Genomic DNA, 20,000 nt, shown 5'->3' with positions numbered 1-20,000 from the left:
GACATACACAGGGACAGACATACACAGGGACAGACATACACAGGGACAGACATACACAGGGACAGACATACACAGGGACAGACATACACAGGGACAGACATACACAGGGACAGACATACACAGGGACAGACATACGCAGGGACAGACATACGCAGGGACAGACATACACAGGGACAGACATACGCAGGGACAGACATATGCAGGGACAGACATACACAGGGACAGACATACACAGGGACAGACATACACAAGGACAGACATACACAGGGACAGACATACACAGGGACAGACATACACAGGGACAGACATACACAGGGACAGACATGCAGTAGCTGCGTATTGGAGTGGAGGCCCAGATGGACACGCTCGCAGCGTGGCATGAAGTGTACAAATGTACCAGTAAATGTCCTTTCTTGTTTTACAAACTTTACAAGTTCTCTAACCCCTTTCTAGAGACATAAAATGCATGATATAGGAAGAGATATAAATATGAATGCAGCATTGACTGTAGTCTATACTGCCTGAGCCATAGCTTGTAAATAATACAATAGTTTCATATATGCTGACTGCGTACTGTACTTCCTTGATATTCTCTCCAAATACACTGAGCTAAGGTGTGTATGTGAGTATTTTTCAATATGTGTGATCATGGCCTTTAGTAAGTGATGTGACTCCCTGAAAACATACACAGCCCACAGTTTTTGCGTGCATGTGCATGCGTGTGTGACACTTATCTGTCTTCACTGACAGTGTAGATTTGTCACTGAGGCAGTGGCCCTACACTGTCATTTCTGTCCATTCAGTGAAATTGATGAGCCAATCAAGGGGTGTGTGTGTGTGTGTGTGTGTGTGTGTGTGTGTGTGTGTGTGTGTGTGTGTGTGTGTGTGTGTGTGTGTGTGTGTGTGTGTGTGTGTGTGTGTGTGTGTGTGTGTGTGTGTGTGTGTGTGTGTGTGTGTGTGTGTGTGTGTGTTCATATGTTTAGCGTGTGTGCGCCTGTGTGTGTCACATAGTATTATGATCCATCACTGTCAGAGAGATGGGAATGAATCAATCACAGCAGGTTTATGTAACATCATTTGCTCGTCCTCTACTCTGCTTTGTAAAGCCTCATGTATACTTTGTCATACAACAGTGTCCCGTGACATTCACAGTACAGTCAAACACTCAGTCCAAAAGGGATAGCACCAATTTTTGGATTGCGGTCTTGTTTCCCGACATAACCGATGTACAAGCTCACAACGTGTTGAGTTATTATTATTATGATTTATTTATTTTAAGATATTTTTGCCTTTTATTGATAGATAGACATATGGGTAGGTTGACAGGAAAGGGGGAGCGAGATGGGGGGGAAGACACGCAGCAATGGTCGTCGGGATCAGGACTCGAACCAACGACTACCAGCCTAGGTGCCCTGACCGCTAGGCTGGCCCAGGCCGTCAGAGCTATTTCTTCCCTTTGTATTGCTTACCTCTCTGATTTCCACCTGTGGGATCAATAAAGCTCTGTCTGTCCATCTATCTACCGTATATATTTCCAAATAGTAACCTATCTAATAACCGTCTGACACCATGTTGCGTATTAAACACCTCGTCCAAAATAAATAAACGCCCCGGTCCGTTTAAACGCCAGGGCTATTTGCAGTTTCTTCAGCCTAATTTATATATATTTTTGTATGACGGTGTCATACGCCGAAAACGGCAGATCTACACACTCACCACACGTCGCGGATGTGACACTTTGTTAGCTTGTAGGTCTGCTATTATCAGTGCGGGACTCTCAAAATCCCCAAAATAAATCTTGGTTGTAGGACACCGGTAGTTTAATTCGGCCATACTCGATCAATTCTCAAGCTATCTCTCAAACTAGTTATAATTCAAAGTTCTCTATAATCTGTGAAGTGTCTATTTTCATTAGGTATATGAATCATGATTTTATTATGCCTCTATCAAATGATATGGAGAGAAAGTCACGTGTCGGGAGGCGGACAATTACGCAGTATCCACACATGGCATGCTGATAGCCATGAAAGACTCATGTTCCACTTACAATTTAGGTGGCATTTCAAATATATATTCGTTCATTAATCCAATGCAATAAAAGTTTGTACAGCTGTTTTTCCGTAGCTTAGAAGTGAAACAAATGAAGTGACTGCGTGCGTTATCTTCCTCCCTCTTATGTCCTGGAAATGTCGGGAGGCTTCCTCACTCCTTCCTCACCCCACAATTTCTCAACAAATCTGTGATTAAAAATTTCCAACAATCAAAGTGAGAGTGTCAATTCCTTGACCTTGTGTCAATTGTGTTTACCGTAAGATGTTAGTCTATTTAAAGATGATGATTTGAGTTGCGCTATGCATGCCGTTTCCATTCGCTCCAAAAGTTCAAACACACTTGAGTTTGATTAACACAGAAAATCAAGAGTGGATTGCAATAATGTTCTATAATCAGTAACATGTGGGTGATAATAATGTCTATCAAATACGCTCAAAGGCTAGAGCGTATAACGCAACCGTCGGGTAATAGTGTCCAGGCGCCTCAATGCGGCTGACGAGTTCATGTGTAACACTGAGTGGTTGCACTTGAATTTAGAGATTGTGATTGTGATTACATTCTCTATAATCAATAACATGTGGGTGATAGCCTACTTACAGTATATGTATAAAATATAATGTTATTCAAATGCAATCAAAGGCTACAGCTTACAATGCAAGCATTGGCATTAGCAGTTCCTCAGTGCTGCTGCCATCACATTGGCAGGGTGTAGTCTTGTGTACCCTGCAGTAGAAGTTTTTCACTTTGTTTTACCGCCCTTTAACGAGAAAACTTTTCAACAAATGTTTGCTCCGCACTCTCACATCTGTGCACAATCAATATATTTATTTGCAAGCTTTCGGACTATACTGACCTGGAACGAATGCTTGCAAATAAATATATTGATTGTGCACAGATTTGAGTGTGTGGAGCTTCCATTTATTATTTCTTCATTATCCTTTTGTGACTCCAGCACCTCACTTAAGTTTTCTCAGCTGTGTTTTTTTGTTTAGAAAAAAATCAACAACATAATTTCAGCAAGTAAAGGGGCAATGCAACAACTTATTAAAGACATTGGGCAGTATTATGCGTGTCTTAAGTACCAGGTCTTATGACTTAACTTAAGACCTGGAGGCGTGGTCAATGCTGTTTGGCCACTCAGAATAGCCAAATGGCATTGATCACGCCTCCAGGTCTTAAGTTAAGTCATAAGACCTGGTACTTAAGACACGCATAATATTGCCCATAGTCTTTTATGAGTTCTGAGGGTGACAACACTGAGCTGCGACCCAATGTCCACTTGGGCACGGGAGATATTGCGTTCAATGTCTGAGCTTCAAGCAATACCACTTGTGTTACTACCGGGCGAAAGTGTTTCCATTGGTTCCCAAGAGCAGGGAGATCACCTCCAAACACTGCAGTTGTATAGTAGGCTATTAGGCCACGTGTACATAGCAACGATCAGAATAGAAAACGACAAAGTGCATTCTCACTTTTTATTCTGCGTTTACACAGTGACCCAACAGTGATTGATAACACTGTAGTGTGCCGGCTAGGTGGCGCTGTGACGCGCTGCCAGATAGACCAGTCAGTCACGCATGCATAGAACCACTCCCGTTCTACTTCCTATCACAGCTGTTTGTTTACATTGACGTAATACCCACACGGCGTGAGTCGACGTGAGCCATGACGTCACACGTGTTGTTGTTTCTCCCGTATTGCTGGTTTAAATGGAGACGGGAGGCGGAGCGTTATCAAGGACTTGGAAGCAGGTTTCACTTTGTTTTGCGTTTTCAACCCCCGAAAACACTTGGCGTCTAAACAAGAGGCATGTCTGATATTTCATTTAGATGTTCTCTCTAGAGACCACTGTCATCTTAAAACGGGGCCTTAGTTTTATTTGAATTATATACATACAGATCCGTTAACATTTTTAAAAAAGTTTTCAATTCACACCAGATATGACCCTGAAACATGAGTACTAAACCAAATGGACAGGTTTACATCGCATGCCCTCCTTGGTGCTTTAAACCCCTCTTTCTGCTTTAGACTCCTCTTTTCTGCTTTCTGTCTCTCCCTCCCTTTCATTCTGTCCTCTGCTTTGACTGCTGTGAGCATCTCTCATCCCTCACACACCCAGCTTGCTCAATTTCCTACTGTTTTGCTTTTCTCGATTTCACGCATGCAGTCAAGTGTATCCGTGGAGTTTTTGCCTGTATACGCTAACGCGTGTGTGTGCGTGCGTGTGTGTGTGCGTGCACGCGTGCGCGCACGCATGTGTGTTTGCGCGAGCGTGCGTGTGCATTCGTGTACGGGACAGGTGTGTGCTTGGATGTGTGTAAGGATGGTCAGGAATGTTTTTGAGAGACCACAGGCGGTGGTGTGCGTAGATGTGATGCAGGTGCACAGTGCTCTGTTCACTTCACTACCTCTGTTCCGAGAGAGAGAGAAAAACAGAGGAAAATAAAGAGCCAAGAAAGCATTAGGGATCTGGCATATAGCCTCAAGACACACACAAATACACACGTGCACGCACGCACGCACGCACACACGCACGCACACACACACACACACACACACACACACTCACACACACAGTCAGTGAGGCCTGCCAAGCCAGTGTGTATTGAGGGAGGTATAGCAGGGTAATTGTTATTCAGCTAGCCTAATGAGATGCTCTGCCCACTGGTATTTGTGTGTGTGTGTGTGTGTGTGGGTGATGCGCGTGCATGCACCTGTCTCTCTTCTTTTCTGTGTGTGTGTGTGTGTGTGTGTGTGTGTGTGTGTGTGTGTGTGTGTGTGTGTGTGTGTGTGTGTGTGTGTGTGTGTGTGTGTGTGTGTGTGTGTGTGCGTGTGCGCGCTGGGAAGGGGGCTGGGGTGATGCGCGTGCATGCACCTGTCTCTCTTCTTTTCTGTGTGTCTGTCTGTGTGTGTATATTTGTGGCTGGAGTCTTTCAGCCTGTGTGTGTGTATGTGTGTGTGTGTGTGTATGTCTCTTTTGTTATGCTAATTGGGGACCATTAGAGCTGGCTGCTCTGCCTAATCTCTTTTCCTCCTCTTGGCCCTCTCTCTTTCTCTCTATCTCTCTCTCTTTCTTTCTCTTTCCCTCTCTTTCTGCCCCATCTCTCTCTCTATATCCCTCTTTTTCTGCCCCATATCTCTCTCTCTCTCTCTCTCTCGCTCTCTCTCTCTCTCTCCCTTTCTGCCTCTCTATCCCTCTCTGCCCCATCTCTCTCTCTCTCTCTCTCTCTTTCTCTCTCTCCCTCTCTCTTTCTCTCTCTCTCTCGCGCTTGCGCGCACGCACGCGCGTGCACACACACACACACACACACACACACACACACACACACACACACACACACACACACTTGCCCCTCCGCCCCCAAGAACGTGGCTGAATGGAAGCCAGGGCGGATATTGCATCTCATTTGTCTCCTTCTCTTCTCTCGCCCCTCTCATTCTTCTCTCCCTCTCTCCATCTATCTCTCTCTCTTCTCTTTATCTTCATTCTTCTGTTCTCTCCTCTACCCATTCCAAATGCAATGCAGTATGCATTCAAGATATGTCCAGCCCTCATTTGATGTGGGGTTGCACCTCAGTATGTATATTTGAATACAGTCCATGGCTTCATTGTCTTCATTTTAACTGTTGCTGTTATTTTTCTCCGTAAATGAATGCCCCACTTGATCATACCACAGCGTCACACCGAAGCATCAGAAGTAGCAGATCTGCAAGCTTGAAATGTTTTACAATTTAGGCATTTAGCAGACGCTCTTAATCCAGAGCGACTTACATTAAGCAATAATAAAAGCATGGCATACATCACATATATAAACTAGAAAAAGTGCCCTTCTGGGCACAGGTCTCCACCAGGAGGATAGGAGTGTGAGTGTGATGTTTGGCAAAATGTTTAGGAGCAATATAAGTGTGTGTGTGTGTGTGTGTGTGTGTGTGTGTGTGTGTGTGTGTGTGTGTGTGTGTGTGTGTGTGTGTGTGTGTGTGTGTGTGTGTGTGTGTGTGTGTGTGTGTGTGTGTGTGTGTGTGTGTGTGTGTGTGTGTGTGTGTGTGTGTGTGTGTGTGTGTGTGTGAGACGTGGCTTGGCCTGTTTTAGCGCCACCATGAGGCTGATTTGAAAACTGTCAAGTGGCATTTCTTCCAAAGCCTAGTGGGAATACGCATGCACAGTTTCACCACAATCGCTGCGTTGAGTAGTTGTGGCGATTTGTACAAAACGGGTACAAAGCGGGCTACTCCTGAAAAGTTTAGAAGCCAATCGTAGCCAATGAGGGTGGATTATGAGAAATCAAACAAACCCGTCTTGATCACATGACTATGGAGAGCATGTGTACCGATTTGCGTGAAATTTGGATAAAATCTGAAGGAGTAATATTAGAAAATGTGTTTTACATATGTCGGCCTCCTGGTGGCACTATAAAGAGCAGATGTGAAAAATTCCAGGAAAAGGTTTTTCCTTGGCTTCTAGGGAGTTGGCATACAAAGTTATCCACAGATCCGTGCAGTTAGAGGTAAAAACACTTTTCGGCCAGTTATAGTGCCACCATGAGGCTGAGTTGAAAATGTTCATGTGGCATTTCTTCCTCGGCCTAGTGGGAATGTGCGTGCACAATTTCACGGAAATCACACAATGTGTTCATGATTTGCAGCATTTTGTTTGAAACTGAGCACTCTTGCGAACTTTGGAAGCCAATCTTAGCCAATCAGGATGGAGTCTGAGAAATCTGAAAGACCCGTTTCGTTGAATGGCTCTAGAGAGACTGTGTACCAATTTGCGTGATGTTTGGACAAAATCTGTAGGTGTACTGTACAAAAACTTGTTTTGCACAAAGCGGCCTCCTGGTGGCGCTATAACAGGCCGTTCTGGAAATGTTGGGCAGAGGTTCATCGTTGGCATCCAGGGAGTGTGTGTGCAAAATTTGGCATCGACCGGGTTAACGGTGCCGGAGATTAGCTGGTCACAGACGGACGGACGGACGGACGGACGGACGGACGGACGGACGGACGGACGGACGGACGGAGTGCAAAACATACTCTCTCCCCATGCCTTCGGCCTGGTGGAGACAAAAAGTAATTATCATGAATCATGCGTAAACTAAGAACGTAACAATGGAGTATCTATGTAAACTATACATACTATACTATATACTATATTATACATGTGTACTATAAAGTGCTATGACTACATAAAATGCAATTCTAGAGCTGTCTACTTAACAAGCTATAAGTCTGTTTAAAATACTATCTAAGTCTACATAATGTGCTATCTAAGGGGCTAGGCTAGGGCAAGTGCTACGGGCCATGGTGGAGTCTGAAGAGGTGGGTTTTCAGACTACGGCGGAGGATTGGGAGTGAGTTTTGAGCTTATAGATCTGCTACTTCTGCTATATTGTTGAGGAGCGCTAGCCCCTCCTAGGCCCAGCTTTGGCTGTTTGTGTGAATTTTAGTGAAGATTTGATTGGCTGAGCACCACATAACGATGATTTGATTGGATGAGCAATACATACTTGGCAAGCAAGTACGTATTGAGGGAAAAAAACTGTACTCCTGTACATATTAGCACCATATAGCGTACGCATTGTATGTCACTGGTAAATTATCTTGTATATCATGTTGTTAACCACATGAACCCTATCATCCCTATTCTGAGCTGAACATTTGACTAAAATAGCACATGTACAAGCATGAGCTTATACATCGGAATTTATTGGCATTGATATTTTAAATGGTTAAAATTGTGAATGTATTAACTTTAGTTGTGTTTTTTTTTAAATCACACTTTTGTGAAGTGAGGGGCGCTCTTATCATCATACATCATCACATTCCGGCCAATCACTTTTGACGTCCTCACCTTTCTGTCCTCACTTTTTATCCTCACATTCCGTGCTCAGCTAATCAAATCAAATCGGGGTACAAACACAAACACACAAAGCTGGGCATAGGAGGGGCTAGCGCCCCTCAAAAAAAGTGACATGACATAGACTAGTTTAATCATAGAAACATAATGGAATTGGATTAGTAGAATATTGGGACCCTGCAATGGCAATGGGGGGTAGGGAGGGAAGGAGATGACCAAGTGCCACATGGAAAGCACTTCAATGCTGGCTTAATCAATTTTGGGCGGGAACCCCTTTTGGTGTTTTAAGCATTCTGTTCTACTTTAGCTATTGAAAAATAGCAGATCTACAAGCTCATTGCGCGACACCGAGTGCTGCGCTACAAGCATGTAGGTCTGCTTTTTTTGAAAAATAGTGAAAATGCGGCACAAATCTTTGAATATATATTCTTTCAGAGCGAACGTTTTTAACTCAAATCATTGCTTTCGGGGGTGTCCCTGGAACAACATATTTTCAGATGGGGGGTCCGAGGCCAATTACAGATAATTCTGGGGGTGCTTGACATGAAATATTGAGCACCACTGATATAGAAACATAAAGTAGGTATTTCAGAATACTGTCAGGATTTAGAAAACATTTTTTTAAATGTCGATGTCAGGTCTAAATGGGTTAAGCCTACAGTTGGAGGCCATCGATATTGTCCTTTTCTTTTTGCTGAGGTTTGCGTGATCTGCGCAAAAGGACAGTTATAACCCATTTTGGGCGGGAACCCCTTTTGGTGTTTTAAACATTATGTTATAATTTAGCTATTGAAAAATAGCAGATCTACAAGCTCATAGCGCGCCACCGAGTGGCGCGCTACGAGCTTGTAGGTCTGCTATTTTTGAAAAATCGTGAAAATATTATTTCAGAAAACTGGAGGATTTAGAAGGATTTTTTAAAATGTTGAGGTCAGGCCTAAATGGGTCAAATGATAAGGGACAATATCGGTGGCACCCAACTGTATATGCTCCGTCGCTCAATGGTGTAAATGGCACTATTTTTGCTGCTCCTTGTGCAGTGCTAGACGTCTGTGGAGAGTGGGTGGAGAATGTCTGAAGAGTTTATTGTAAGATAACATTTCCCTTTGTTCCATGGTGCTGCTTCCCCCCAACCCTGTGTGACAACGCACTTTGTTTCACTCTTGTTTTTGAATCTTGTGTTTCAAGTACTAACTGAACCGTTTGCATTGGTCAAAGTGATTTGAAGTTTATCTCTCCATAAATTCTAACACGATTGATTGATTTGACAGCTGTGGTCGTTGGAGTCACACATATCGGTGTGTACACTCGATAGCTGAAGGTCAAACATGGAACTCTATTGTTTTGGACAGTCAACTAAAGGCTGACTCAACAAGACGGAAAGTACTTAAGCTATTATTGGTGCCGTGCTTTGTGTAATGTAAACGTAACGTCGTTCCAGTATCGCAGCATCAGATATGAGAAAGGTTTGTCAAAGGACCGACTGGCAACAGATCGTGTGAATGTGGCTGTTGGAAAAGACTGATAAAAGTCAGTCACTAAACGGAACAGAGTTCAGTGCAGTGCAAGAGAACAGGTATACAAGTCATACTAATGATGTATACGCGTGTTGACGAAGACTTGACTTTGAGGAAAGTTGAGTTATGTTTTGTATTGATACTGTATTCTATATTGAGATGGAGAGTGGAAGCAGAGAGTGTGTAGCGGAACCACAGGGGCAAGGCTGCGCTGGGATCTGATGACAGACCAGCAGGACTACATCGGCTCTTAACTTTAACACCATTAATGAGCACAGATTTAGAACAAACAACTTGAAAGTGTGTGTGTGTGTGTGTGTGTGTGTGTGTGTGTGTGTGTGTGTGTGTGTGTGTGTGTGTGTGTGTGTGTGTGTGTGTGTGTGTGTGTGTGTGTGTGTGTGTGTGTGTGTGTGTGTGTGTGTGTGTGTGTGTGTGTGTGTGTGTGTGTGTGTGTGTGTGTGTGTGTGCGCGCGCGCGTTATGTGCACAGCTTATGTGACCATGCACACTTGGAAACATACATAACTTTGTACGTTAACATTTTTCAATTTAGCTAATAATGTAAAAGCAATGAATCCAACACAACAAAGTATAAAACCGGGGTCACCTGCTATTTTTGTTCTATACAATGTCAAGTGTTGCTACTTACGTCTAGTGAACACCGCTCCACCCAGCCTGCACTGGGCTACTGTACCCCTTCATGAAGGATGTTCTTTAGTACTGCATTCAGTGCAGCTGGCATCTAGCATCACATATAAAATGCTGTAGTGTCACAGGATGAAGGAAGACTAAATAGCCCTTGTCAGTAGCTAGCTCTGTCTCTGGGGCAGTAGATGGCATTAGACATAGAACTTCCTTTTAGGGGTTCCTATAGGAACAAACTACAAAGAACACAAATACACACCTTCAACGTCTATGTTTGGGATGTGTTATGTCACCACTCTTCTTGGTTTTTCCCAGTTTGTCTGCCCGCTCTGTCAGGTGTATTCCCTTTCCTCATCTGTTCTTCCTTCCATCCTGTCTCTTATAATCCCCCCCAACCTCGCAGTTTGTTCTTCTACACGTCATCCTGTATGTGTTCTGGGTCCCATCTCATTACCTTGGAGTGCTGTGTGAAGTCTTCGTGTTCAGGCCGCGTTCCAGTGGATTCGGTGTGGAGAAGCAGTTGGTTTCGTGTAGCTTTGATCTGTGTGGATTTTACATTTGTCTCCGCGCACACAGTCAACCAAATCCACCCTGAATCCCCTTAGTCTTTGTAGCAAACACCAAAAAGTTTTCTCTCTTTACTTTGGTTTCGACTTTGAGCGTAAAAGAAATAAATAAAAGAAATACCCAACACAACAGGGGAGTTTTTCTTTCAAGCAGCTTTGAGAACCTCCAAAGATCAGAGCGGCTCCTTTTAGCTCCCCTTAAATTGTTCCCTCTGCTAGCCTATTTGTTGAGCAAACAACAGAGCTAAATGTCTTTTTGCAAGTGTTTACAGAAGACACTGTCCTGATGTATTCAAGTTCATTTGCTCTGTGTATGTGTGTGTCTATTCACTGGCATGCAAGTTTGAATGATAGTTTGCTAGGGCAAGCCACCATGAATATCGTATTTCTCAACCCTGCTGTTTTGTGTGTGTGTGTATGTGTGTGTGCGTGCGTGCGTGCGTGCGTGCGTGCGTGCGTGCGTGCGTGCGTGCGTGCGTGCGGTAGCAATACCAAAAGGGAATACGGGAATGTTTGGCATAGATAATGAGCCTGAGAGATGGGATGATGAAATAAGAAAGAAACGGTCAGACACAAAGAGACAGTGAGCGGGAGATGCTTGGCACTGTAAGGGAGATCAGAAGCTTGCATGCCCCTGTGTAACAACAGGGGGTTCTGTGGACACACACATGCACACTGTTACATTGCATTCACAATAATGTCCGTGACACAAATGATGAAAAGTTAAAAAGCAGTGTGCAGGTTTGGTTATAAAAAGCAAAAGCTAAATTTGTCCTTATTTGCATGCTTCGATTTTCAACAACAACCCCATTTTCACACTCATCTTAAACCGTACGAACCCTAGCTTCCCTATTCTGGCACCTTACTATTACAGTAGTTGGACTTGGCATAAATACTAGATCTACAAGTTCACATCATGAAGAGACATGGTGTAAAAAAGGAGGGGACCAAGTACAGACCCTCTGTGTGACCCTGGTCAACAGAGTACTGTATTAAACTGTAGGCTTTTCAGTTGTACTTCTCTACTAGTGATTTCAGGCTTCCATGGTCAGTGTTTTATGTGTATACACTTATTAGTGTCACACAGCAGTCTGACTAGTCCTCCTTCAGGTACAGTGGTCTAGTCAGTGTGGGTCACATAATGACTGCAATTGCATGACTGATGCAATGACAGCTTTTCCATGTTTAGTGTGAATCAACTATGCACAGGACAGCGATGAAAACAATTAAATTCAAAGCCACACTTCCTCTGATTATCCCTGTCGTGAATTGGATTAATTATCAATTAAAGTCCTGATCCTGCAAATCTGTAGCGAATCTGCTGAGGCGCCACGTGATCTTATCCAACGGATGATGCTGTACGCACATACACAACACAACACTCATGCACTAAGACACTGCCTGCTATCCTTTGTATTATCCTATGGATGATCGAGTAAATCTAAATACACACACACACACACACACACACACGCACACACACACACACACACACACACACACACACCCCTTATGGTCTGGTACACAAGGGACTAGGTGTATGCTGCTGATAAGACTTTGCATTCACTATCATCCATGATGGGAGAGATTTATTTTCTTTATCATATTAAACCCAGCCTTTCTATTTCTATCTCCCTCATCTCTGTCTTCTGTCTCCCCCCCCTCTCTCTATCTCTTTCTTTCTCTTTTCTTTTTCTCAGCCCAGCATTGTAATCCTTGTACTATTCCATCCAGGAAGGGGGGGGGGGGGGGGGGGGGGGGGGGGGGGCGTGCGTGCGCGCGTGCGCGTGCCAATGTACACGCGTATGGTCATTTATCCCTCCTCATTCCCAGTCAACACGTCTGTCATAATCCCAGTTCATTATTCCTGGTTGATTGTTTAGATCTGGATTAAACATTATTAAGACAGGATGATTCATACATATTCACACAATGGTGGCGACAGAACCTGAATGAAATACTGGGAGGATTCATAGGCCTTACTGATCCAGAGACCAAGACTCCTCCATATTTTAAGCTGGAAGCAAACATATTCCACCAAGAACAAACAAATGTCCATGAGCCTAATGTTATGCTAACAGAACAATTATGTATGTTTCACTAGCCTAATACTGAGTTCAAAGGACAGTTTATTTTGTCCTTCTCTTCTCACTTTTGAAAGTTGCTCTTTTTGCAGGAAACAGTCATCTATTCAATGTCTTTTCAAGTCCGTCAGCATGTCTGTGCAGGTGTTACTTATACTGGAACACACACACACGCACACGCACACGCACACACACACACACACACACACACACACACACACACACACACGCACATACAAATACAGTAAAAGAAGGAATAAAGAAAGGCTGAATAGAGGGAAGACAGAAAAGAGGGAGGGAAGAAGAGAGTTGTAAACAACAAAGGAAATGCCCAGAGACATGTCAGAGACATGTGTCAGAGACATGCATGGGTCCCTGGGCTAAGAACAGCCCAGTCAGCAGTATGCTACTGTACCATCAAAGAGAGAGGTGTGATGTTAACATGGAAATGTTCCTCCTTTCCTTTATTACTGCTGTTAGACAGAAGAGGGAAATGATCAGAGGCATACTGTACAGTAGGACATAGCATGACATGCCAAAAAGGTGTCATGCTAAACTATATAGGTTTGAACCCATTTCCAGGTACAGTATACAATAACACCCTGTACCATACAATTCTGACGGTATTCAAGTGGGATTGAATTAGCCCTTCGCTGAGTCCCTTCCAAACCCGTCCTTGTCCAAAAGGTACGTTAGCAACGGTTACTAAGAGAGGAGACTTTACTTCTCCCCCATTGAGATGCATGTTAAATGACGGGGATTTCTCCATATAAATAATCGATCATTTCAGTAGCAAGAGCTTCAAAATGTCTTCTAATTAAATCTAGTCAACAAGGCCTGCAGTAGGCTATGCACTGGACAAATGTGCATGACAGGATTTCCATAAACTAGAAATACGAGGAAATGAGGGAGAAACAGTATCCAACTCAATCAACTTTAAGGACCGTACGATAGGAGTTTTCATGTAATGCATGGTAACCTGAGTGGGTCAGTCGTGTAACTGTCCCGACTTTAAGCTGCTATGTGTTCAACAACACAGCCATGCAGACTAACACTGACGGCTATGAGGTGGCGAAAGCTTGCCCAGCTTAGCAATGGTTGCTGTAACTATTTGGATTGGCATTGGACAATCGCTTTTGGGGTGGGGTTTAGCGGAGGGCTAAATTTGGTAGTTTCTTGACACAACAGAGACAACAAGCATGTTTTCCTGACCTTGTGTCTCAGCACAACAATAGGAGTGCCACGTTTTGTACTTTGTCATAGATATTGTCTTTTTTTTCTGCTAGAGAACTCGTACACTATACAGTAACGTACTGTAAATTGCCACAAGCTGATGGTTATATTTTAGTTTTTGTATTACTGCCATCAGTATTCCACTGTGTATGGATTTTGCAGTCACTGAGCCTTGCCATGCCAATTTATCCAAGTTGATCCCACAATGTGTTTACTTCCTGCCTCTAATCAGCATGTCAAAGCTTGCATCAGCATACAGGGACACAAGCACAGAGACTTATCCTCAAAACAAAGAAAGGTTAATATCAAAAACTTGATTTTTCATCCCTGAAAGATATTCCTCCCTTGTATTCACCCAGCTTTCCTCTTGCATCCTGATCATTGTTTTGTTTTTCCTAGAAGTTACCGAATGTAGAAGCAGAACTATCTGAGGTTCCTAGGTCCCACCTTGTTGTACTACAATACCCTCCTTCTCTGATAAGTGTGGTACGGTATCTCACATTATGGTTATGGTGAAATACAATAACTTACTTTTTTAACCCAATTTCTCTGATAACATGTGTATCTCACCACAACCACATATGAGATACAGAAACAAAACATTTGAAAATTAACATTTATTTGCTTATCAGCACGTTTGCAGTTAATGCTCTTCCTCGTGCATCATCAAAGTAGACATTGAGGAGGCTCAGGCTCCCAAGAGTGTCCACATTACCTGTCTTCAAATCCATCAGGCCAGACTTTCAACTGAAAAATCAGCAAGAATTGTCAAGTTGTTTGACATTTAAACAGACCAAGACACAGCTCAGTGACACCCTAGGTGGTGCTCTAGTCCAGTTAGTCCATGTATCTCGAGAAACGTCAAATCGACCGATTTCAGATTCTGTGCTCGCGTCACGGAGGACCCGAGGGAGTGCGGCGACCGCCGTGGATTCAGTCAGATAGGCCACAGACCACAGAACCGCAGATCCGACTGACAGCCTGTGAGCATAATGCCCCTTGCGAGTCTCAAGGACCTGAGTTCGAATCCAACTCCCATCATGTCTCGCATGTCTCTGCCCATGGGGTCTCTAGACTGTCCTACAGCTTCTAAATAAAGCATAAAACGCAAACAAATTAAGAATTTAAAATCACAGCAGTACATTGGGGATTGAGTAGTAAGGTGTACAATGTGAATGTAAGTTGTACTACTGCAAGGGCTGAAGATCTGCTCTACAAACGCAAGCCAAGTTTTACCGTAGACCAGGAAACACACCCACACAGCTGCTGTCATTCTTAGAAAGCTGACTGCAAATGAACAGATTGTGAGACATTCAATTATACCTGTGTAAAGATGACTGTTTGTACGGTCTGCATGGTTCCGGAAGCAACGCTCCACTTGATGCTATGAGCGGTGCTTCACACGTGTCAATACTGCGCCGCTGCGCAGGCTGTGTAGTGGCATTGTTGGGGTGTGTATGTGTGCGTGCGTGTAGTTGACCAAGAAGAGCTAGCATGTTAGAATTCAACAACACCCGGACGGTTAGCTCAACCATCTGGGCACCTACAGTTGGGTGCCACCGATATTGTCCCTTATCATTTGACCCATTTAGGCCTGACCTCAACATAAACAAAAAATCCTTCTAAATCCTCCAGTTTTCTGAAATAAATATTTTCACGATTTTTCAAAAATAGCAGACCTACAAGCTCGTAGCGCGCCACTCGGTGGCGCGCTATGAGCTTGTAGATCTGCTATTTTTCAATAGCTAAATTATAACAACGTTTAAAACACCAAAAGGGGTTCCCGCCCAAAATGGGTTAACTGTCCTTTTGCGCAGATCACGCAAACCTCAGCAAAAAGAAAAGGACAATATCGATGGCCTCCAACTGTAGGCTGCTGAGCCAGCCTGACGGCGTGCCGTGGGTTCGACTACCGTTCCCGACGGCCTTTGCCGCGTGTCTTCCTCCCATCTCTCTCCCCATTTCCTGTCAGACTACTTTCATCCTATCAATAAAAAAGGCAGAAACAGCCAAAAAATATATATATATCTTAAAAGAATTCAACAACACCCATTTTGATTTACTGGTGAGTTGACCTGAATCAGTGTCCCATCTGGGATGTATAGGGAGATGATCAGAACAGGTAAGCTAAGCTGGGAGAGAAAGGTTCCACCTGGTCTTTAGTTCTTTACAAGCTTTGATGAAATTGACAGACAGCGGCTCTCTCATATTCCAAAGTATGCCACAAAAAAAGCCCAATACCGGTAATTTACACAAAATATGAATATTAACACAAAAGTAAACGGAGAACTATAGTGCCAAATCCATGCAGGCAACTAGCCATGGCACATAATTTCAGCCTTCTTTCTTCATTTATGTCATCCAATTTACACATGCTAATGAACCTGTCTGGAGAGAATTGAGACTGTCAAACTGAGGTGTCATCGCAAAATAACATTATTTAAATAGGCTATTATATACATTTATTATTGTTTCCCTATTTGCTTTTGACAAGTTGATTCAAGCTGGTTGGTGCTGAAAGGGGGTGTGTGTGTGTGTGTGTGTGTGTGTGTGTGTGTGTGTGTGTGTGTGTGTGTGCGTGCGTGCGTGCGTGCGTGCGTGCGTGCGTGCGTGCGTGCGTGCGTGCGTGCGTGCGTGCGCGAGCGGATGGGGTCAGTGAGGGTGAGAAATGAAGGGATGAGGTGTTTGTTCGTGTGAATGCAAACAGTCTTGTTTCCCTGCTTGGACTATAATTGACATATGTCTGGACGCACGCACGCACACACACACACACACACACACACACACGCAGATGGACAGACGCATGTTTGTGCATATATAAATAAAAATATGCATATACAAATACTGAATGAATAAGCTAACCCTGTAATTTGATTGTAAACTGAATCCTGGGTAATTGTTTCTGCAGTCTTACCATATATTCTCTCTCTCTCTCTCTCTCTCTCTCTCTCTCTCTCTCTCTCTCTCTCTCTCTCTCTCTCTCTCTCTCTCTCTCTAGATTGGAGAGAGGCAGCATGTCTTGGTGACAGAGGATTCATTTGACACCCAGTACTGTGTGGCTCACAACAAGTTCTATGAACAGGTAATGAAAACCATTTGATAAAATGTTTGCATTCTCTGACGTACAAATGTTTGAAATAACAGACGTAAATAATGAATTCCTACCCATTAAATAACATTATGTAATGGTATGTAACACCAAGGGTAAATACTGTTTATAAATAAATGTTTACAAATGGCTTATTCATTAATATTTAATTTAATATTTAATACCGTTTCGATTTTAGCATTAGTTATAAATGTTTTAGCAAACATTTTCAAATGTCAATGTTTAAAGATTCTTAAAAGTTCTACAATGTTATTATACTTTTTATAATAATTTACCAATGTATATAAATAGCTTATAAATGATTAGTTATTTATCTACAAATAGCTTATAAATATTATATAACTTGAGTTACAAATAATTTATGAACAATTTACAAATATATAAATGGCTTATTCATGAATAGTTTACTATTTACTAATACCTTACTAAAAACGTATAAATGATGTTAAACCTTAAACGTTATAAATGTTTAGGTAAACATTTACGGATGTCAACAAACAGTCTGTTCATGATTATTACTCATCTACAAACTGCTTTTAAATATTTATAAATGCTTTGTAACAGATCATTATTGTAAAGTGCTACCGATTATTTTACTGTATATTGATGCTTTGTCTTGTATTTTATTTAGCATTATCCCCTTTTTTCTTTAACCCATATAACCATACTTTACTAACAGTTCCATAACTGGCTGTGTATATGAAACCACACCATTCCCATGCATTAATAATGAAAAACTAAATATAGGAAACAAAAATGAACATAAATGTGTCCCTGACCCACAGATGGGTATACACTGTGCATCCACTGATACACTTGGCGTAGCCAGCTGCTTTGACTCACCGAAAAGCCAAGAGTTTCAATAGGAAAGCGTAAGATGTGCGGAGGTTCACAGGTCACACTATATCCCCTAGTTCCCCGCCTCAATCGCCCAGACCAAACAGTAGATGTTCCTAGTGCAGCAAAAAAGTAGCCTTGATTCCTCGCCATTTGACACCTCTCCAGCTTCCCGCCCACAAACACTACCAAGCTGGAACAAATTTGTACCAATGTCATCTTGACAATATCATCAAGACAATACTTCAATTGAGACCTGGAGTTTTACATAATATTCTGGAACCTGAGTACGTGTATGTGTACGCATCACCAGATAGCACAAACACTTGTGAAACTGTAAATACAGACATACATGTCAAAATCTTATCTGACAAACATGAAATGCAATGTACTAAGACAGCAATGCAAATACACAGATTAATTTATCTTACATCAATAAGCTGCAAATGTTTTTACTCTAACAAAGCATGATGAAATGGTACATGAATTGTCTCTAAAGCATGATGAAATTAACTTGCATGAATCGTCTCTTTACAAAGTTAAACGTACACAAAACACCAACATGCCAAAGTACTCACAAACAAAGCTTCTGTCAGTGTGAGTGTAGATGTGTGTAGATAGTGTGAATGCAGAGCAGTCCTTTTTCCCCTCTAAACTGACAAGGCATGGTTTACAAACCCTTGATTAGTACTAAAGGTGCAGCTAATGCACTCTTGATTGACCTGACCTGAGGTCCTGATGACTTCTAATAAACAATGACATCAAAGGCAGAAATAAGGTTACTCTTGATTGACCTGAGGTCATGATGACCTCTAATAATCAAAGACACAGAAAATAAGGTTACATTCCCTTGTCAGCCTGTAAAAGGCGCTAAAACATGGCAAATAAAGGCATGTAACATAACACATAACATTTGAACCTACTAGCCTACCAGTAAAACGCCTACAATATGTTATCAATCCCAACATACAGTACAATAATTAAGCCAAGACCTATACTTATATCCACTTTCCGAAACATATGCAGTAAACTAGCAATAAATGAATATTGAATTTAATCTGTAATTGTTGCATAATATAAAATGGTAAATGGTGCATTTTATACAGCTCTTTTATCCAAAGCGGTTCACATAGATTGTGCATTCACACACCGATGGCGGGGCAAACCATACGAGGCACCAACCTGCACATCGGGACCAATTAGGGAGTCTTGCTTAAGGACTTTGACGCTAACTCTGGGGGAACCCGGGATCGAACTGGGAGCCTCACGGTTCCCCATCCGGCCTATCTACCGGCCACTCTACCCCTGAGCCACTGCCGCCCCCGCAGATGTCAAAATATGCTATATATATTCCACAAATATGCCAAACTCATGTTCCGTTGGAATACAGCGTCGCACACCAAGAGCACACAATCTACAAGCTCACTACGATCCTGAGCTGCTAGATCGGCTATTCCATGCACGCGATAATGCCGTGGGACGAAGTATGAACCGGGCTTATGTAAATCAGATCAGGGCTTTTGCCCTGCGTGTCACAGAGTACTCACAGCAGGTGTCATCAGCTTATGCTTGCACTGAAAAAAGTAGGTTAGCTTTAATAACGCACACACGCGCGTGCACACACCCTGGGGTGGTCAACTGAACATTTGGCAGCTGATAACAGCAGTACTGTGTGCTTTTTACTGTACTAACATTAAGGTCAGCCCTAAAGACATGTACATTCCATCCTCTCCCTCTCCACACGCACGCACGCACGCACACACACACACACACACACACACACACACACACACACACACACACACACACACACATACACACACACACACACAGATACACACGCACACGTGGCTTCAAAGACCCTCTCCCAACCTGTGAAAAATTCACTTTCAAACATCTTCAAATAAATCAATTTCCCCTGCTTTAGCCATCATCAGAGCCATGTTTGAAGTTATGCTTTTTATTGGTAGGGAGGGTCGGGGATGGTAATAATTTTTCCCTCTCCTCGCCTCCTCCCCCCCTCCTCCTCCCCGCCTCCTCCTCCTTCCTCTTACTCTGTTCTGCGTTTCTTTCTGCAGGCTATAAACTTTAGTTACAAGTGTCACTC

At 42.9% G+C, this 20,000-nt stretch overlaps 1 protein-coding gene across 1 annotated transcript in view; it reads left to right on the top strand.

Annotated features, from left to right (window-relative positions):
• The window catches only part of cdkal1 (CDK5 regulatory subunit associated protein 1-like 1), a 366,940-nt gene that overhangs the window by 317,375 nt on the left and 29,565 nt on the right, over nt 1-20,000 (top strand). Inside the window, exon 13 of the mRNA XM_079503511.1 lies at nt 16,946-17,029. Within this exon, the coding sequence (XP_079359637.1) occupies nt 16,946-17,029 (84 nt within the window). The remainder of the gene's footprint in view (nt 1-16,945; nt 17,030-20,000) is intronic.

This window comes from Electrona antarctica (assembly GCF_951216825.1).
Source record: "Electrona antarctica genome assembly, chromosome: 6".
Classification (NCBI taxonomy): Eukaryota; Metazoa; Chordata; class Actinopteri; order Myctophiformes; family Myctophidae; genus Electrona; species Electrona antarctica.
Note: the sequence above shows the minus strand (reverse complement) of the source record. Positions and strands in the feature narration are given on the sequence as shown.